Consider the following 22,192-nt stretch of genomic DNA (forward strand, 5'->3'; position numbering starts at 1 on the left):
TGTTTTCAGATTCTGATTCAGATGAGGAAGCCCTGTGTAAAAGGGCCCTGAGTGTTACGGCCGAGAGGGCCAGGCTGTGGGTGTGGACTCAAATGCAGACACAGAGGGAGGCAAAACGGGCGTGAACACAGTGCTTTATTTACAGTGCCTAGTGAACTTACAAAACAGGAAACTATGAATGCTATGAACTGTGAACTGTGAGGCCAAACTGTGAACATGAAACTCTGAGTGCTATGGCTAGGTGCTAGATTTCACGGATGGATCCGGGGAATGGAAAAAGGGGGCGGCGGCTTGGATGGAGGTACGCAGTCAGCGTTGCAGGTTTAAAGTGTCATGCGAGGAGGGGGTGTCCAGGGGGTTCCGGGTGAGGAGTGTCCAGAGAGGATCCAGAATATGCTTGGAGTGAGGGGCTTGGCAGGGAGGCAGGCAGGTGTAGTCCGATGATGGAAAGGAAGAAACCAGATGACAGAACCAGCGTCCAGGCGGAGATGTGAGTCATCTAGGTTGGTAAGCGCGACTGCCAGGTAACACGGTGAGGAGAAAAGCAGTAGTTAAGGGTTCTCACAAGGGCTTGGCGGCCTAGCACTAACATGGGTTAGCAGAAGATATGGAAGAGGTCTGTTGTGAATGCTGGTCTTATTTGCAGGTGACTTGATTGGAACCAGGTGTGGAAGCTGAAGGTGGAGCCCAGCGGAGTGGAAAAACCCCATACTCACCCGGACCATGACAGTGAGTTTGTACAGAGCAGAAACCGCCATCAGCGAGACAGACTGCCCGCTGCAGTGGTGGGCCAGTTGAGAAGGCACCCACCCACAGCTGTAGCTGTCTGTCCTGGAAACGCTCTCAAAAACACATACATTTCAAAACAGAGCTGTGTGGACATTCGAAAACGCAGACTTTCTAAATCTGTGGCGCATTTTAGTCATGTGATGCAATCATGTGACCAATTAAACAAAGATAGCGGAGTGCTTTATACAGCAGTTGTTTGGATTGCTTTCAATTTTGACAGCGCTATTAAAGATTAATATCTGTTTATTCATGCTCCGTATAGCTTTTCTTCAAATTCTTTAATCCCCAGGACTGGAACGTAAGCGTTTTCGTCCGTTTCAATGTGGACGCACAACTCTGTGAAAACAACTGAAAATGCTAGTGTGGACGCAGAGCGTTTTCAGATGACAACGCCGTTTTAAAGTCTATCGGGGCTAGTGTGGACGTAGCCTTACAGACTCTGCTGATCATCTGATGATGCATTCTCTCACTAAGGCTTTATTAAATGGAAAACTTCCACAACACTGCCTTATTCTTTTAAGAAGGAAAAACTGCATTTATGTTGAAATTTTTAGTGTTATTATTTAAAGACAATACCATTTGAAAATGTACTTAAAGTACTTAAAATAGCACTTTATATTTAAGTAATTTTGGCCAGGGATATTATTTTTGTTTCTCTGTTTTGAATTGAAATGTAGTTTCAATGCTTTTTTTCCATAAGTTAAACGAGCTTTAGTTTACAATATTCATGTCCATGTCTATTATTTGATTCTGTTGCCCACTAAAACCCTGTTTGAATAAAAAAAAATTGCATTTTGTGTATATTGAATGAACCACAAATATAGTGAACTAGTAGTGAAGTCTAAACATAAGATACAATAATTTTTTTTAATGAAAACTGAAGTTGAAGAGCCTCGGCACCATCTTGTGTTTTAGATGTGTAATTTTAGAGCAAGTCAGCAGGAAAGCAGAATTCCTAAGTAATGAAGACATAATTGGGTGGGAAATTCTTGTACTGTATAAACCAACACTAATAACAGAGTTCTGTTATACTACAGATGATGATATTTAGCTAGTTATATGCTGACCATTTCACAGCACTAAAGGAGGAATATGGAATTAAATTAGAATTTTCTTTTTTCTTTTTCTAAACTTAACAATGTAGTTTTGAATGAATCACTAAGTGAAGTGCAAAATCTAAGGTCCAAATGGGATTCTGAAACAATTTATTGCAGTTTCAGGTCTAGCTGTACACAGAACTATGTACAGCTCGACTCTCCCTGGCCTGCTCAACAGTCAGGTCAGGCCACAGTTCTTTATTGTCCATATATTCAGACGATCATTATGAAGGCATCTGCAAGTGAGAATGACAGATGTGCAGTGACATTTAAAGTACGTGGACTGAAGGCTGATTTGTCTTAAGAAGGGTGGCAGAAAGATGATTGGACAAGACCAGTGATGTCGCAATCAGCTTGACAATGTGGGTGTGTGTGATTATAGAGCTTCCTCATTGAATTTACACATAACCTTTATTTAATTTTTATCTCAACTGACAAAGCTGAGCTTTACTAATGTAAGTTATTGCATTACACTAATGCACGGTGACACAAATCTTTCCATTCAGGTGAAATTGTGCTTTGGTCACAGATTCAGCCACAGGAAGTGAATGAGCTAAAACAAATAGAAATAGAGTCCTCAAACAAAAATGAAGTCCTGCCCCCTCTCTCTGTTTGTCTCTCTTTCTTGACAAGTAGCTGCTGCATTATTGCAGAATGAGTGGGGTTTTTTTTTTTTTTAATAAACCACACAGTGAGCCTCTTCCAAAGGGGGAAATATTTCAGAAATCTAACTTGAACTGATGTTAAAATGGGACAGTCTTCAAACACTGTATGAATATTGTAAGCACATTTGTGTTTCTTGTTAGGTTTCCTGATGCACATATTTTTTTATAGATGTTAAACTGCAGCCTAACAAAGCAAAAGAGATGTAACTAAGTGATACTACACTTGATAGCTTGTCCTCATATTGGTGTTTAAGACATTTTATTATTAAAGTTTCCTGATTTTCCTTATTTTATTATACACTTCGCAGGGATAAGAAGAAGAAGATATACGAGAAAAGGTAGAAATAAGATGAAGAAGCCTGCTTTGCTGTTTGGTCCCAGTAAAGTGATTCTTTACATTACTGCCATCTTGTGTCCCACAGTCGGTTACTGTCACTGAAACCTCCACTTCTTTTCATGCTCATAGGATAGCTCTCTCTCTCTCTCTCTTTTAATGGGCGTGCCCCTCTCACACACTGTTTAACCCGTTTGTGCCCAGATTTTTTTCAGAGTTGTAAGGCATATCATTTTATCAGTTGAGTCCCTCTGAATCATGTTATGTATTTATTTTTTCCATTTTGTACTTTTTTTTTGAAGAAAATAGCATTTTTATGACTGGCAACAATTGTTGCCAGTAGTCACACAGCTTGTCACTAGGTCAAATGTCACCTAATAATAATAATAGAGAAGTAATAATAATAATATAATAAGAACAAAATAATAATATAGTCATAATAAATAATAACAAAAAGGTGGAGCCTCAGGTTCCCCCTGTATAAAATTCAAAACATCAAACAATTTGAACTGATTTCTTTATTCTCAATTTTTTTATACTCAAAAACTCAACATTTTTTTCTTAGAACCTCTAAAAACATATATACATATATAACATATTTCTTCCCATACATTCCATCATCTTTCATGCATGTTCTACTCAGTGTGGTACTTCTTGAAGCACTCCACATGTAGTGGCACATCACACTTTCCACACGCAAATGATGTGCGTCCGCCGCAGTTCTTGCATCGCTTGTACCTGCTACCAGTGTTGCAGGGCCAGTGGTTCAAATTATCAAACCTGGTGGCATCAGTTATCGCCACCGCCATTGAAGATCTTCTGCCCTGCCTACTTGGCTTTGTTCCATGGCGCAGGAGGAGGGTCTGGGCTACCAGCCTCTGGAAGGAGAGGAGATCCTTCTCCCCGCTTTTCCAGGACCTAAATGAATGACAAAACAAGCATGATAGATGCATGAATGTGCATCGTTTCATCCTTTCTACAACGTCATGCCCCATATGTAGAATGTTCTGTAAAAGCAATATCACACTTGAGTTTGTGATGTTGGTCTGGATATCATCACTGTTGCTCTTGTCGACCGAAGAGCACTAGCGATGACCTCGAGTCAAACATCACCAACTCGATTGTGATATCACTAAATAACATACAGCCTTGTGTACCTGTAATAGCACCAGCTGTTCACCATGGCACTGTTCAGGGCCCAGCTGAAGCATGGCCACCACCACTTCTTGGACCGGATGTTGACTCTGTAGCGGCTGACAAACTGGTCATGCAGGTCCACTCCTCCCATGTGTGTGTTGTAGTCCTGGATACACTTGGGCTGTCTGACCTTGTCCATAGTCCGCTTCTGTTTATTCCATCTCTTCGCCTCAGTTTCGGTGAACTCCCTCTCCATGTTCGACACCACGGTGACCACGCTGTTGTCATTCCACCTTACAATCAGCTTCTCTGCCTCAACCAGATACTCAGCATCTCCTCTGGGTGTCTTCTTGAAGGTCTGGGGTGCTGTGAAGGGAACGTTATGGAGCTGAGTTTGTCGCATCGTGCCACAGCTGCCATAGCCTCTCAGGGTCATCTCATCCACCAGGGACAGGGTTGTGAAGAGGTTGTCGTGGTAAAACTTGACTCCAGGTGGCACTTCAGCTTTCTCTGCCAGGCCAAGAACCACACTTGGACCCTGACTCACTGAGGATGAGCACCCAGGATCATCATCGGGGGGATTTGGCAGCTGCATGTCCGAATTAGGTAGAAAGCCTTCACCTTTGAGTATTCTTGATGGGAGGCGGTTATGGTCACCAGTGGCCTCATCATCAGATTGGTCACTGTCACAGTCTGTGTCATGTGCGTGCATTTCTGACTCAGGCACAACTGTGATGTCCGCCACAGTTTCAGAGTCCTGCAGCATGGCCAGGATCTCTGCTACGGTGTACCTAAGGAAAGGACAACATACATGTTAGCTAGCAAGCGAATTTTAGCTAGCAAGAAAATGATGTATGGTAATGTATAAAAATCCTATACACAGAGGCCTTGAATACCTGTGAATTTATTTAGCTAGGAATTATTCTAAAAGGACTAAAATGAGCCATTGTACATCATTCTACAATTTTAAATAAGTAAATTAGGAGCAATCCTGCAGACAGTGTTTTCCTTTAGTTAGCGACATGCTATGTGCCCACTGGCAACTTTTGTTGCCACTCACAGAAATAAGCCCATGAACAAAAAAATATTTATCCTAGGTACAATTTTTTTGGGGAGGGTTACTCTAGAGACTTGAATGATTAAATAATTATAAATATGTTTGGGGGGAAAGTCATAAGAAATTTATGAAAATTACCTCTTTCCAGGATGATTTGCATCCGCCATGTCTTCAGCCAGAAAGAGCGGGAAGCAGATGATGTCATGCGATAGGAAGCACTTGGAAACGATTTTTTAAAAATCAAAACCTTTGTCTAAGTTGTCTACTAGCATATAAGTGGAAAAAGTTGCATTAGTACCTTTGAGATTTTTTATTGTGAGTCGAAAATGACAGTGATAAACTTTGGCAACAATTGTTGCCAGTGGGGCTAAACGGGTTAAGCTTTTTGATTCATATTTTTTATAATCAAATATTTAAAAAAAACAATGATGAAAGAAATAGAATATGAAGTATTTAAAATGAGCTCAAATGTAAATATATGAAGCAGTAATGTTGATGTGTGTGTAGTGAAAGTATTCCTTCTGTGAAAGGACTGCTGCTATCTACCCGAACAAATGTGACTGGAGTTTGTTTTAGAACTTAGATTTTATGCTATTTATGCCTTTTTTGCTGCTCTTTTTAAAATGTATTCTTTTAAAACTGTATTGTGTTACGGGTTCAAATATTGAGGGTGAGCACAAAAAACAACAATTGGTCCAGGAGAGTCGGTCAAACAATGATTTTAATGAACACACGCATGGGGAGATGAACACTGCACACAGACAGCATCGATCTCCGCCCAATAATACACAAGCAGTTGTTTTTATAACATCAGGGTATCATTTATGACACCGCCTCATGCGTCAAAGCAGATACAATACATGCATAAGTTTCAAAACCACAAATGTTCTGTTGACGACTTTTGACACATTTAAAAGGACATCTTCTCCGTCTCGAGGCCAGGTGCTTCCTATTAATCTTCTAACTCTCGCTTATCTCCTGGAACAAACTGTCCCTTAGGCAGACACAATTTTGCAGTCACAAGCTTTTGCAAACTATTATTTGAATACTTACCTAAACATGAGTATAACTACTGTTTGTGTGTGTGTGTGTGTGTGTGTGTGTGTGTGTGTGTGTGTGTGTGTGTGTGTGTGTGTGTGTGTGTGTGTGTGTGTGTGTCTCGACCTCAAAATGCACTCGGCCTCACCCCGCCCGTTGACGCTTCTGACCTTTTACCAGACAGAAGCTCTCTGTGATAGGTGTAATAATCTTAACTAAGAACATGTGTAATCTATTGAATAAATGCTTTGATGAAATGATAATTAATGTAATGGTAATGATGGTTATGAATAGTAGCAGTAAAATATTTCCCTGATCTCCACAATTGCTTATTGCACTGTAGAGGCTGGTGAGAAACAGTATTTCGTGTCAGGCTGGGTAACACCATACGAAATGACAGTAAACTTCTTGAGTCTTGAGTCCAGTGGGATATTTTCATAGTATTTGAGTACTTCTTTTCCTGAAGGAATGGTTTAAAAAATTCCTCCACCACTTGCTATTAACAGCTAATCATAAATGATGTGATAATCAGTGTGCCCCAGGGTGGCTGTGGCTACAATGTAGCTTGCCATCACCAGTGTGTGAATGTGTGTGTGAATGTGTGGATGACTGAATGAGTAAAGCGCTTTGGGGTCCTTAGGGACTAGTAAAGCGCTATATAAATACAGGCCACAGGCCATAATGGTAGCTACTTTACTGATAATTCTTATGAATTGTTATCAATATAGAAAGGTGAAGATGTCCATGCAGAGTGAACTCAGACAGAAAATATGTGTTTAATCTGGTCAAATTGATCTTGAAAATGACTGAACATCCAGCCTGTAGAGCTGTCCACAGAACAGCTCAGGATCATGCTGCTCTCTGGACCTACATCACACGGGTCACCCAGTTTCCTAAAGAGCAAAGCACAAATAAATTAAAGATAAATTTACAATTTCAAATATCTTCAGCTTAAATGAGCAGAATTGCAATAATGAGCACATTAGGTGAATGCTCTCTTTCAGGGCGTTAATGAACAACACTGAACATCTGTATAATATACTCTCAGTCTGAAACAGCTGTGCACTACATTAAAATTGTGGGTGTAATCAATTTCTGCCCAAACTAAAATAATAATGTTAGTATTGATTTTAATGATAATCACTGTTATTTTATAACCACACATTTTCCACTAACTATACATTAAAGTTGACACTGTACCGTTTTCAGTATTTCCAGAGCCTCTGATTGTCTCATAGACACAACGATCACCTACAAGTCAGAGAAAATGAGTCACCACATGTCTGTGATACTAATGTGAACACAAGTATTCTTGTCAGTAACATTTATATTAAAATACAATGAGATAAGCTTTGTTGTCAGTGTAAGCACAAACATACCCTGAAATTGGAAAATTTATTATTACTTATAAATGCTGTACATGATTAAATGTTGTTATTGTCTTAGTTTTGTTTAATTCAACAGTGTTAAAGCTGCAGCAGAGAAAAGCATCAGGATATTTTAAACTAGATGAAAAACTAACCATGAAGAAGAGAGGAGTAGACTTGTTGATTTTCATCCTGACTCACCCTCTGCTCATCGGCAGAACCTTTATTAACAATTTAAAATGAAAATATTGCATTTACATGGTTATGTATTATACATTTTTGCAAACGGTTTCCAGTTTAGGAACGTTGCCCATTCAAACACTTTAAAGAGTGAAAAGAGCCTCACCTTTCTTTCTGTAGAGGTTTTTGAACAGGAACAGGAGGAAAATAAATATGACTCCAAAAATGAGTCCAGTGATCATCAGAACAAGAAATGAAGAACTGGATACAGCTACTGCAAATAAGGAAAATGAACTGTTAACTTCAATAAACTGAACTGAACTTGCTGTTTAAATTCTCAGGGATTTATATCTGCTATCACTCTCAAACCAGGGAATTGTATACATGTTAGGCATTTGTGTTAACCACAGTATTGTTGAAAAAAAAATACATGCCTGTTTTAAGATCATATTATAGTGCAGTAGACAAGGTATCTACTGTAAATGTTTTTTGGATAAGCCACCTACAGTAGGTCATGAAAAATAAAATGTTTTGATCCTGCTCACCTTTAACTGACATCCAGCTCTGTGCTGACTCTCTTCCCGAGTACTGACACTTGTAGAAACCGTCATCAGACTTTGACACTGCAGAGATCTTCAGCTCCCCTCGGGTATCATTTTGAATAATTTCGTCATTGTGATAAAAAAATCACATTGGAAAGTATTTTCTCTCTTGAACTGCAGCTCAGACTCACAGACGTTTCTTCAGTCACAGGATGAACAGGACTCACCAGGATAGGATCATAATCTGCAAAACAGGCAAATCACATTAGTTCTGGTCACACTTTTAGGGATGGAAAGAGCCTTAACAACAACAACAACAAACTGAATTGCACAAAGTTAGAGTTTTTAAAACCCTCCTGTCGTGTTTACCTCTCGTCCCTTACTTTAGTGTTTTTCGGTCCGTTTTAACTGCTCTTAAATTAGCACAAAAGACATTTTTGAAAACCAAACTCAGTTCCTGTGGATCTTTCAGTGGATCTTTTAGTGGTCATTCGCTGGGCCATTCAGGGGGTCATTCAGTGAGTGAGCGAGTGAGTGGATTCCCATTCATTTCCTATGGTGGTCATTTTTGATGGGGAACACCACAGGTTTAACAAGGTTGATTAAAACACTCAAAATTCAATGAGAGAGGTGATCATTACTTTTTTATGTTCTCAGCTTTAGTCACTGATCACTTTATGGTCTCCGTGTTGTCTGTGTTTCTGTCTTTCAGTATTCCCATACCTTCCTCTCTCCTCCTTGTGTTAAATTAGTCTTCTTTCTCCATCTAATTGTCTTCTTTCCTTTTTTTTAGTTACAGTTTGATCTTGTTTATCTTGTCTAGTTTTATTTCCTGTCCTTATTCTCAGGAATTTCTTGATTGTTTTCAGTTGTGTCTGGTTCCCTGCTTGTTTCATTTCCCCTCACTATCTCTTGTATATAGTTTTTTATTTTTATCTTTTCTTGTTTCGTCCGTGGAGGTGTGTGTTACCTAGGTCTGTTTTCCGTGTACTTCATGAGTGCTCCACATTATTTCTGATATTTGGATTGCATCATTTCTTTATTTACTTCGGATTTTGAATGTTGGAAATCCCAAGAATAATCAGCATTTTTTTTTATGAAAAATCACTGTGTTATCCACATGTTTCCTGTGTCCTGCCTGTGAGTCTGCAATATAAATTTAGTGTACCAGATTTTTTAACTTTGGGGTTTTCTGTAGGAAGGAGTCTAGGCAGAGAAGTGCAGACTTCCTTCCCCTGGCCACTCTTCTATGGGCTCACTGTTGTTGTACAGGGACTGAATACGCTGTGACAACAGGCAGGGTACCCCAAGAGATGTGATCAAATGCATTCTCTAAATCCATCAAGCAAAATTGCCCCTGACAACATAGCTCCTAGGATCACTGGAATCCACAAACCCCTCCACTGTGATAAAGTGGAGATTCACAGAGGGGAAATTTCTGAACCATTGAGGAAAATATTTAGGTCTTCTTTGCCACATACAATGACTTACACCAGGTTATTGGGGTAATCATTTACATACCGTGTACAGTGATGTTGACTGCATTGCTGAAGTCTCCTGATTCAGATTCACACCAGTACACTGCAGTATCTGACTTTGATGTGTTGATGTTGTATGTAGATCCAGTCATTCTGCTCCAGTTAGAAGAGTTCAGTTGGCCATTATCAGAAAACTTCCTCACTCTCCACTTGGCAGAGTTTCCCTCACAGGTCAGTGAGACAGAGTCAGAGGTGAAGTGTTGCACTCTGTCAGGACTCACTGTGAGAGACGCTGCTGAATGAACATCTGAAAACAACATGCAGCGAAGAGTCAAAGCTCAGAGATGTTAAATATTATTTTAATTTATCTGGTATATTTTTTTTACTATGTGCTAATAAGTTATAAGTTAACAAGATGTTCGTTTTGGTCAACCTAAAAATTGTACCCTGGATAAGAATGGCAGCATTGTTATGTGTACAAATAAATAAATCTCAAACAACACTATTCAAAACCTTAAGCCATGCCTCATTTCTTAATAGTTTGTAAGGAAAACGGGAAATGGAAACATGCAAACATAAATGAATGTATCATATATAAGACAAGGATTGTGTGTATAAATAAAGTAAAACTTTGGTATTACCACCTTTATTTTTTAACATAAGCTGAACTCTCGTAGGCAAAATGTCTTGTAATTTATTTAACTAGTCCTCCGGAATAGTACTTAAAGAAGTTAAAATGATGCCAAACAGACTACCAGTGTCGTAAAAGAATATCTGGATTGAAAAACACACAGCGGTCTCTGTTGGGAACCCTATCAAATTGTTTATTGTATGAAGAATAAACAAGTGCATCTCCATTATTATCTAACATGCATATATGTATATACACACACCAACACACACACAGGTACGCACGTGGACACAAATACATGTATACATATACACATGCATACATCATCCAATGAGATAAAACACCAGAATAACTAAAATAAAAGTGGTGTCAAAGAGATCCGAAAGCCTTTGAAAATAGATAGGTCGTCAAACTTGATTTGAAAATTACAAAAAAAATTACAAGGAAGAGGATTTTATAAAAGAGGGAAGACTGTTGCAGAGTCTCGGAGTGGCGATGGAGGAAGCCCTGTCACCTCTGGATTTTAACTGGGAGCGTGGAACCAGTAAAAGCATCTGACTGGAGGAACGCAGAGTTCGAGTGGGTAGGTGCAGGCTAAGGAGATCTGAAATGTAAGCTGGAGCCAAGCCATGGAGGGCTTTAAAAACAAATAATAAAACCTTGAAATCAATTTGGTATATAACTGGCAGCCAATGTAAAGCTGTGAGTATCGGAGTAATACTGTCTCTCTTTCTGGTGTCCGTCAGGAGCCTTGCGGTCGCATTTTGAACAAGTTGCAGGCGGAACAGGCTTGATTGACAGACGCGTAAATAAAGAGAGTTACACTATTCACGATGTGATGAAATGAAGGCATGGATAATGGTTTCCAGATCTTTAGATGACAAGATAGTTTTGAGTTTAGAAATGCTCCTGAGCTGGAAGAAACTGCCACAAACAACTGTAGAATCAAAAATGAAAACAAGATTTTTAACATGGGGATGTAGATTAGCTGATCGTGGGCCCAAGTCATTTCTTATGAGACTAACAGAGTCTTGTTTGCCAAAAATTCTAATGTCACTTTTGTCATGGTTTAGTTTGAGAAAGTTCAAAGACATCCAGCAATTTATGTCACTAAGACAATCTGAAACTTTCTGCAATGTGCTATCAATGCCTGGTTTTAAAGAGAGATGTGTATCATCTGCATTAGAGTGATAGGAAATTTGGTGTTTCTGAAAAATAGAGCCTAATGGGAGCATGTATAGGGAGAATAAGACAGGGCCCAGAATAGAGCCCTGAGGCATTCCACAAGCAAGTGTAAGCAGGGCAAGAGTATTTCTTTCCCTGCATCACGGAGTATGCTCTGCTCTCTAAGGAAGAGGCAAACCATTTTAGAGCACAACCTTGAATATCAACGCATGTCTTCAAACAGTTTAATAGGATTGTGTGGTCAACCATGTCAAATTCTGCACTCAGGTCTAGAAGAATTAAAACTGTACTTTTTCTAGAGTCACCAGCATATCATTGAACACCTTCAGTAGAGCAGACTCTGTGCTATGGAAGGCTCAGAAACTAGACTGATATTTATCCAGAATACTATGTGTATCTAAGAATGAGGACAATTGATGGGGGGACAACTTGTCATGGTCCTGGGTCATTATGACCCAGCGTTCTCAATTTTCTTGTGTTTTTGCATTATGTTTATTTCATTTGTTATTTTAAGAATTTATTCTGTGGTGCACATTTCATGTTAAACAAGTTTGTGAATTTTCCATTAAGACTCATCATAAAAACTAAAATAATAAATATATTATCACTACTCGTTTGTTAGATTTTGGACTGTTTGTTATTTATGGCCTGTATGTCTCATTAATCTGAGCTTAAATGCCTTAAATTCTAAAAAAAACCTGAATTTCTGGATGATTCTGAATGAAAGAAATAATCAGACGAAACATACTGTACTATTTATCACCGTCTACTTTGGGTTAAACACACCAAGGACATTTTTTGAAACCGTTTAAAATTTTTATACAGTCACATAAAGTAACATTTGTTATGTTTCCAGTCAAAAGTGACCGGGAATATTTCATTTGTGTACATCTGACCCTTGTCTGACTAGTTTCTGCATCCCAGAAACTGCTGGTAAATTCATTTCTGGATCTATACACATCACCCATATATGCTTTGGTTTCTTTCTGGGTTACCTCCTTCCAATTCTTTTTGTAAATCTGTTTCCCCTCCAAGTTGGTCATGTTTACCACTGGGTTTGATGGACCCAGTCCAGAATAGTTCAAAGCAGGATTTGATGTCATCAATACAGGACACAATAAATTTTGTTGGTGCTCTGGTCATCCTGATGACATTTTCAGCTGAAAACTAACTTAATTCTCAGGTGGGGATAAGTTCCCATTCTTTTACTTGAATCTGACAGCAAACTCTTCATCACTGGATTCCTCCCGATCAGTCATTTCTTGGTCTGGATTGCACAGATTATGTTCCCTGCCGTCTTCAGCTTCTGACACTTCCTTATCTAATCCATCCTCACTGTCAATTTCCTGGCCACATTTGTCCTCACTAATGTGGTGATCAAGTAGCCTCACATAGGGTATATCAACCTGCCATGATGTTGCCAAACAGTGACCTTTGAGTAAGACCTCAAAAAAGCATTATACATCAAAGCTACAAGAACAGTTCAGTGCTGTTGAAACAATGTTGCAGCTGTCAACACAGGAGTTGTTTCCATGGAAGAGAGGCTCTAGTGGACAGCAATTACCAAAGTGGCTACCAGAGAACCCAAGGTGCTTGTACAGTGGGGCAAAAAAGTATTTAGTCAGCCACCGATTGTGCAAGTTCCCCCACTTAAAATGATGACAGAGGTCAGTAATTTGCACCAGAGGTACACTTCAACTGTGAGAGACAGAATGTTAAAAAAAAAATCCATGAATTCACATGGTAGGATTTGTAAAGAATTTATTCGTAAATTAGGGTGGAAAATAAGTATTTGGTCACCTCAAACAAGGAAAATCTCTGGCTCTCACAGACCTGTAACGTCCTCTGTAAGAAGCTTTTCTGTCCCCCACTCGTTACCTGTATGAATGGCACCTGTTTTGTCATGGTCCCCGTGCCTGCTCGGCTGGCCCTGTGTGGCTACATGTTATGTTTTGTCTATTCTCTCTCTCCTCTCTCTCTGCTCGCTGCCTGGGCGGAGCTCATTGTGAGCTCCCGGCCTCCACCACCTGTAGGCAATCACCTGTGGCTCCTCACCTTGTTTGCTCCCGCTACTTAAGGCAGTGACTGAGAGCACCTCGCCGCTGGACTATTGAGTAACGCTCGTCAGTGCTACTTTAGCCTCGGCCAGTTTTGAGCTCTGTCCGTGAAAGTTCCGTGCTAACTCTTGTTCTCTGTATGCAGATTTCTCGTGCTTGGTTTGGGGACTCTGGACGCTTTTCCCGACCCCTCTCTGCACCCCTGGGAACCCTGGCCCCCTTCTCCTTCACCTGTATATAGTGCACCTGGAGTGTGTAAATAAACCTGTTTTTCTGAGATTTCAGTCTGCGCCGAGTCCTCCCTGCTCCTCCGTGACATGTTTGAACTCATCATCTGTATAAAAGACACCTGTCCACAGCCTCAAACAGCCAGACTCCCAACTCTGCCATGGCCAAGACCAAAGAGCTTTCGAAGGACATCAGGAAAAGTATTGTAGACCTGCACCAGACTGGGAAGAGTGAATCTACAATAGGCAAGCAGCTTGGTGTGAAAAAATCAACTGTGGGAGCAATCATCAGAAAATGGAAGACATACAAGACCACTGATAATCTCCCTCGATCTGGGGCTCCACGCAAGATCTCATCCCGTGGGGTCAAAATGATCATGATCAAAGGTCACCATCAGTAACACACTACAACGGCAGGGAATCAAATCCCGCAGTGCCAGACGTGTTCCGCTGCTGAAGCCAGTGCATGTCCAGGCCCGTCTGAAGTTTGCCAGAGAGCACATGGATGATACAGCAGAGGATTGGGAGAATGTCATGTGGTCAGATGAAACCAAAGTAGAACTTTTTGGTATAAACTCAACTCGTCATGTTTGGAGGACGAAGAATACTGAGTTGCATCCCAAGAACACCATACCTACTGTGAAGCATGGGGGTGGAAACATCATGCTATGGGGCTGTTTTTCTGCCAAGGGGACAGGACGACTGATCCGTGTTAAGGACAGAATGAATGGGGCCATGTATCGTGAGATTTTGAGCCAAAACCTCCTTCCATCAGTGAGAACTTTGAAGATGAAACGAGGCTGGGTCTTCCAACATGACAATGACCCAAAACACACCGCCCGGGCAACAAAGGAGTGGCTCCGTAAGAAGCATTTGAAAGTCCTGGAGTGGCCTAGCCAGTCTCCAGACCTCAACCCCATAGAAAATCTGTGGCGGGAGTTGAAAGTCCGTGTTGCTCGGCGACAGCCCCAAAACATCACTGCTCTCGAGAAGATCTGCATGGAGGAATGGGCCAAAATACCAGCTACTGTGTGTGCAAACCTGGTAAAGACCTATAGTAAACGTTTGACCTCTGTTATTGCCAACAAAGGTTATGTTACAAAGTATTGAGTTGTATTTTTGTTATTGACCAAATACTTATTTTCCACCCTAATTTACGAATAAATTCTTTACAAATCCTACCATGTGGATTCATGGATTTTTTTTTTCACATTCTGTCTCTCACAGTTGAAGTGTACCTCTGGTGCAAATTACTGACCTCTGTCATCATTTTAGGTGGGGGAACTTGCACAATCGGTGGCTGACTAAATACTTTTTTGCCCCACTGTATGTGTGTGTATATATGCGCATGTATGCGTGTGTCTGTCCAACTTTTAAATCTGTGAATTTGACCAGAATGCAACATGAGAGTTAAAAATGACAAAAAAGTCTGACTGAAAATGAGGAGTGGCTCATAACTTTTGCACATTGCTGTATATTATTTTTTTCTTTTTTGCTATCACTGTAATTGATGAAGGAAAGAGTTACAAAACAAGGAACAAATAAATTCAGTCTGGCTTGATCATAGTCAGAAATGACATAACTTCAGCTCATTGGAATAAACAGAAACAAACTGACCTGCAGACCAGACAAACTTTGGTTGACTGTGATCGGTGTGATACTCTGGGTCTCCTCTTCCAGCTCTGCACACATATCCTGCTGTGTGTGTCTGTCCATGAATGATGTAGGAGTCCTGTGCAGTCCCACTGCCATCAGGTAGCAGCTCATAACTGGAGGATTTCTCTGATAGATCAGGAACAGCTTTATACCAGTAGAAGCTCCATCCTGCAGACGGATGTTCAACCTCACAGTTCAGAGTTACTGAGGCTCTAGGACTCAGCCATGATGGAGACACAGTGAGGACAGGACGGGGTTTATCTGCTTGAAAGACATTTCCCATTATGAAAACACATTACAGTGTGAATATGATATAGTTTATTTTTTCTTAGTCCATTTAACTATCACACTTTTGTCAGTTCATAAATTATTCTTTTCCTGTGATCTGGATGATGCTTCTCTCAGACATACTGATCATAACAACAGATTTACCAGAAAACACAAGACTTCTTATTAATGTAAAGTTCAGATGCCAGACCTCACAGGAGGAGATGCACATAAGCTGACAAATTGAAAATCTCATAAATCACATCATCAATAAAACAAACTTAATCATCAGGTTTTTGCATCTCCACACACACACGCGCACACACATACATTCTTTGCATTCTGATTTTCTTCCCATATAAATGAGCTCAGATTCTGCTTAGAGTAATATTTAGTATCAGACCAAATTGGTCGGTCAGTCTGTAATAAACTGGCTCTTTTTAGGGTGTATTATCATCTTAAGATGCAAGCCTCCTGCTTGAGCTGTCTGGAGGTGATTGGGGGTGCTGAGGATGGTAGTAATAACCAAAGTAACACAGGAACAATATTTTTGATGTTTTTCTTCATCATTTATGTGTTTTGTGTTAAACACTTAAAGTCATAGTGAAACAGACAGTGTGTTTCTGTGTGTTTTATTTATTTTGTATGAGATGATAAGGCAGGATGACTTTTATTCTTTTTTGAGCAAAATCATAATTGTTTTCATAGTTACAGGGCGTTTGAAATTACAAATGGCTAGTTTATTTATTTCAATATTGTACTACGTGAGGGAGCAGCATATCAGCATTGCTCTCCGATACCCCCCGTATCCCTCCCTAAAACTCCTCTTAAAAACACAGCAACAAATATCAATACCTCACAAAATGGAACATGGGATGTGGGAGCACACAGAGGCCAGCAGGTGGATGAGAGAAAGGGGAGGCTAGAGGAGAAACCCGAGGCGGCCACCGGTACGAGTGTCAGGTGAACTGAACTTTAGTTCAGTTCTTACCTTGTGGGAGCGCATGAATAATAATGAATAATCATAACGAGACAGGGGAAGCTAGACTGAATAGAATGAACGTAAAAATATGGGACCTTCACAGTAAAACAAGAAACATGATGAGGGAGTGGAAGAGAGGCAGACGAGATGGAGCGAGGGAACATGAAGGAGAGTACAGACACGATGGGCTGGGGAAACATGAATAAACACGATGGAATAAAAGACGAGGGGCAACAAGGCACAAGAACTCACAATTAAATAAACACTGACACACAGCGGGAGACTGACTATGGAATGTAGCAATTGTCAGCCACTTCCTCTACATGGATGACATCAAGCTGTATGCCAAGAGTGATTCATTGATCTACACCAACAGGATATACAGCAACAACATTGGAATGCCATTCGGACTGGAGAAGTGTAGTTGGATGATAACAAAGAGAGGGAAGGTAGTCAGAACTGTGGGGATCGCATCAAAAGCTACAAGCACCTGGGAATCCCACAGGCAAAACAGAACCATGAAGAGGCATCTAGGAAAGTTGCAACCACCAAGTACCTGCAGTGCGTCAGGCAAGTCCTGTGGAATCAGCTGAACGATAAGAACATAATCCGGGCTGTCATCATCTAAGCCCTGCCTGTGATCAGGTAACCTGCCAGGATAATAAGCTGGCCAAAGGCCCCTGCACGGTATGTACCACTGGCAGATAGAAGAAGTGGCTGACTTCCAGAAATCCTACCAGTGGCTGGACAAAGCCGGAATGAAAGACAGCACGGAAGCACTAACCATAGCAGTACAAGAACAAGCTCTGGGCACAAGAGCCATAGAGGCTGGGCTCTATCACACCAGGCAAGACTGCAGGTGCAGGCTGTGTAAAAATGCCCCTGAGACAATCCAGCACATAACAGCACGGTGCAAGATGGTAGCAGGCGGGGCATACATGGAACGCCACAACCACGTGGCCGGCATAGTATACAGAAACATCTGTGCAGAGTATGGCCTGGAAGTCCCGAGGTCAAAATTGCAGACGACCACTAGGGTGGTCGAGAATGACTGAGCTAAGATCTTCCAAATACAGAGGAAAAAATAGTGAACCAACCGGACACAGTAGTGATAGAGAAGCAGAGGTAGATGGCCATAGTGATAGATGTATTGATACCAAAAGGCAACAGGAAGAAGGAACACGAGAAGCTGGAGAAATACAAAGAAGAGCTGGAGAAGATGTGGAGGGTGAAGGTAACAGTGGTCCCCGAGGTATTCGGACCATTCGGTGCACTGACCCCCAAGCTAGGCGAGTGGCTCCAGCAGATCCCGAGAACAACATCAGAGATCTCTGTCCAGAAGAGCGCAGTCCTAGGAACAGCTAAGATACTGCGCAGGACCCTCAAGCTCCCAGGCCTCTGGTAGAGGACCCGAGCTTGAAGGATGGACTGCCCACAGAGGCGAGTGGGGAAATTTTTTTTTTTTTACACATTTTAGCTCTTCGGAAAAAAGTAAGTAAATTGCAGTGGGTTTTAAAATGCTTGTTTCACATAAGAAATATGTTCAAAATTCATACAAAATAAACCCTGTAGACCATTTGCAGACGTCATCAAGTCACTATTTCTCTTTCTAGGATGCCCGATAATCCAATAATCCAATAATCCAGCTGAACAAAGACAACATTAAATCACTTCTTGTAGCTCTATCAGTAACCAAAACAAATAATCAAAGAGAAGCATAAATACTGCAATCTAAAAATAATGAATAATGCCTACTTTTTTTTTTTTGCAGAACTAGTGTAATCTCAATAGTCTCCTGTTACAGCTAAATGGTAAAATGGCCTGTGTTTATATAGCGCTTTATTAGTCCCTAAGGACCCCAAAGCACTTTACATATCCAGTCATCCACCCATTCACACACACATTCACACACTGTCTGCAGCTGTCTGGAGGTAGTGAAGTTTGTGGTAATAACAACCATAACATTATTTTAGCTTCCCTTACTCAATTTTCCTCCATCTGCAGCCTTCAATATTCTCACTGAAGCTCCAAATATTATTCTTCATCTTTACGTTTTTGTTTTCATCTCTTCTGATGATCCAGTTCAGGGTCACAAGATATTGGACCCTATGCCAGACAGTGGTGCAGTACCCTGTGGGAGGAACTTGGAGAACCCGGAGACAATCCATGCAGAAGCAGGGAGAGCATTCAAACTCCACATAAAAAGATCTCGGCCAGATGGTGGATTTGAAACCAGTGCTAACCACTGAGCCACCATGGAGCTTGTATTTGTCATGGTGAATTAAACAGTGGACTTTTTTCTGTACTGTAAGAGATTGCAGTATTTGCATAAGATGCTAGGCCAAGATGACCTTGTTTTTTTTAATAGAAATTGTAGATTTGTGGTTATTTGTTGAAGGAGTTGAAAAATAATACATCTCCGATCCTATTTATTTCTGTCATTATTGTCCTCAGGTGATGGAGCAGCAGGTCAGCATTGGCGTCTCTATACCAGCTGAAGGTTCATGACACAAAGTGGTGACAAACTGTCTACAATGAGGCTACTATCAGCTGCAGCTCTTTGTCTGACTAACAATGTAACATGCTTTGTAGACCATTGAATTCATCCTGTTCTGACCATGATGACATTTGTCAAATGGAGATCACACAACAAACATGACTTACTTGATACTGACAATGTGAAGGCTTCACTCCACTCTGTTGAAGAATATGAGTCATCTCTGCGTCGACTCTTACACATGTAGTCTCCACTGCTGGACTCAGAAACTCTGAATGTCACATCATTATTGTGAGTCCACTGTGTGGGTGTCCTGGGTCCTCTCCATTCATACTCCCACTCAGTGGTTTCACCTCCTTCCTGCACCTCACATGTCAGAGTGATCGTCTCACCTCTGAATATCTGAGGCCAGTTGGGTTGTTGTTTTACAACAACTTTATTGGAAACTGTTTACACATATATACAAACAGAAACATGAAATCAACACAGAAAACTTAACATTGTATGTTTGATAATCATGAGTGAATGTATATTTCAAACTAAATGACTGAACTCACAGGTTTTCTCAATGGTGACATCATCACTTCTATCAGTGTAGTAAACTGGGTTTCCTCTTGTTCCTCTGCAGCTGTAGATTCCTCCTTCAGATACTCTGATATCTCTGTTTTGTTGATCTCTGATTTGAACTTCAGAGGTTGTTTGGGTTCGTCTGAACCACTCATATTTCCATCCATCAGAGCTCTGCACAGAGCAGGTCAGTGTCACACTGCCCCCTACTGGTATGATTGTTGTTCCTGCTGTCAGTGTGGCCCTGGGTCTATCTGATGTTATGAAAGAGGAAGACAAATAAATATGTGTTGTCATTATAACAACATAAGAACATTAAAAAAAATACAGTTTATATTTACATTAATATTTCCTGATCTTTAAATAACCACGGTCTAAATGTTTGTCCATTCTATGGCCCTGAATGTAAACTAATGCTGATTAGTTGGTTTAGATAACAGTAATATCATCACTTTAAACTTCATGAAGCTTTTCATGTTTCTTCTTTTCCTTTAGAAATGTAGTTAAATTTAATTTCATCCACGATTGACTCTGTTGTTAAAACTCAATTTGTTAATTTTGTTAATGACAACTTGTGAGTATTGACGCACTGACTTTACACTGGTCCTGGTTAAAGTTCAAGTTTCAATGACAAATTTAATTAAATGTTGTTCAGTTGAGTATTTGAACAGGGATCATACATTTATGCTGTCGGTCACTGAAGACTTACCTAATACAGTTATAGAGACAGTATTACTGATCTTTTTATCACGTGAGCTCACCCTGTCACCAATGCACTGATATTCACCACTGTAACCTGTAGATGTAATTTCTAATTTGGAGTCTTTGTTTGGCCTGTAGGAGAAAACTTCTTGACCATCTCCGTTGATTTTGTAAAACCAGTCAGTGTCTTCTCCTTCATTCATGTCACATTTGAATGTAACAAACTCTCCGATGAAAAAACTGGACCAGCTGGGTTCAATAGTTAGCACAGCATCTAGAATCCAACACAACCACACAGTTAACAATCTGACACACTTCATGTACTATTGAAGGCACAACCTTTGTTTATATTCACAAAATTATAAAGATAGTGATAGATATATAAATAAATAAATAAAAAGAAAAATGTAAAGTGCTTAAGACTGAAACAGTAGTATGTAAACAGAAGTAAGATAAATTAAAAACAAAAAAAGTGAAACGTGTTTTGTCACCTTGAGCGTGTCCAGTGCAGAGAAGCGTGCAGAGCACTAAAATAAAGACAGAAACTTCAGACATGATCAAACTATCAACACTCAAATATGTCTCTGTAGGTTGTCAATCATCATAAAACAGGAAACAGAGTGGAAAGCAGACATGACAAGTTTGACAACATGAACCAGAAGACTGGAAACATGACAGACTAACACAGAAGACCTAAGTGAAACATAACTAAACTAAACTAAACGCAACCAAAGGCAACCAGGTACCTCCCCCTGGTTTATTATTACTAGTCTTATTGTTTGTGGATCTGTATTTCTAGCTTTAGTTGTTGTTTGCTTTGTGATTTCTAGTTCTTGGGTTTTGTTCCTGTGCCCCTCATGTTTAGTGTAGGTTCAGTTCTGTCTTCTTGTTTATTTCCCCAGTCAGTCGTGTCTCATGTCGCAGTTTGTCACTCCTGTCCCTGTGCTCTGTGTTCCCTCTGATCAGTGTCAACGTCGTGCCTCTGTGGCTGTCGTGTGTTTCCTGTTTTATTTTGATAGTCCCCGTCCTGTGTGCAGTGTGTCCAGTTTTGCTTCCCTTTTCTCGTTAAGTCTGGTTTGTCCTGGCTGTGTTGCCACCTGTTCCCCATCATCTTGTTGTCCTGCCTGTGTGTTTAAGTCCTGTGTGTCTCGCTGTCTGTTTTGCCAGGTCGTACCCGCATAATGCTGTGTGTTTCTTTCCTGTTCCAAGTCAATTCCTAGTTTTCAGTTCCTCGTTTATTTTCTAGTGTTTGAGTTTTTAGTTTTGCTTTGTATTTGGATGAGAAGTTTTCCAGTGTTAAATCTGCCATTTTGAGTTTACTCCTCTGTTTACGAGTCAAACATCCTGCCTGCCACACAGAAAACCATGACAACAGATCTTTCTTGGATAAACTAAAGCAGCTCCACATACAGACTCAGATTAGAATGAACCATCAAAACATGTTGATAACAAAACATGAGAGTCCTCTGATCACATGACCTGAAATGGTACAAATGACTGATGCTCTGTTCTTCTTACTAAAACATGTTTATGGATCAGTATAAATCAAACAATAGAAGTCAGTGATGTACTCACAGAATAGGCCCAGCTCACAGAGCAAAGTGGCTCCCATCCTCACATCCAGCAGTGACACGTCTGAAAACTTCTACAACTTTCTGTAAAGAGAGAGAGTGAAGCAGCAGCACAGCAGATACCAAAGAGCTGTGAAGGAAACAAAGAGACTTTTTTTTAACTTAT

General features: G+C 40.4%; 1 protein-coding gene and 1 pseudogene across 2 annotated transcripts in view; both read right to left on the bottom strand.

Annotated features, from left to right (window-relative positions):
* The window catches only part of LOC146674636 (uncharacterized), a 33,945-nt gene extending 11,850 nt beyond the window's left edge, over positions 1 to 22,095 (bottom strand). Inside the window, exons 1-4 of the mRNA XM_085397300.1 lie at positions 22,031 to 22,095; positions 20,947 to 20,982; positions 20,463 to 20,729; positions 19,744 to 20,007 (exon numbers count right to left, since the gene is read on the bottom strand). Of these exons, the coding sequence (XP_085253426.1) occupies positions 19,744 to 20,007; positions 20,463 to 20,729; positions 20,947 to 20,982; positions 22,031 to 22,067 (604 nt within the window). The 5' untranslated portion in view covers positions 22,068 to 22,095. The remainder of the gene's footprint in view (positions 1 to 19,743; positions 20,008 to 20,462; positions 20,730 to 20,946; positions 20,983 to 22,030) is intronic.
* Positions 5,817 to 17,826, bottom strand: LOC146674637 (low affinity immunoglobulin gamma Fc region receptor II-like; annotated as a pseudogene). Its single transcript, XR_014907951.1, has 8 exons — positions 17,787 to 17,826; positions 15,402 to 15,701; positions 9,728 to 9,991; positions 8,210 to 8,450; positions 7,831 to 7,938; positions 7,640 to 7,705; positions 7,318 to 7,368; positions 5,817 to 7,010 (listed from the first exon to the last, which is right to left on the bottom strand). The product of XR_014907951.1 is annotated as a low affinity immunoglobulin gamma Fc region receptor II-like (transcript).
* Positions 22,096 to 22,192: the final 97 nt, after the last annotated feature.

Source organism: Rhamphochromis longiceps, linkage group LG3 (genome assembly GCF_057381845.1).
Source record: "Rhamphochromis longiceps isolate RC_006_pf linkage group LG3, R_longiceps_female_GT1.1, whole genome shotgun sequence".
Taxonomy (NCBI): Eukaryota; Metazoa; Chordata; class Actinopteri; order Cichliformes; family Cichlidae; genus Rhamphochromis; species Rhamphochromis longiceps.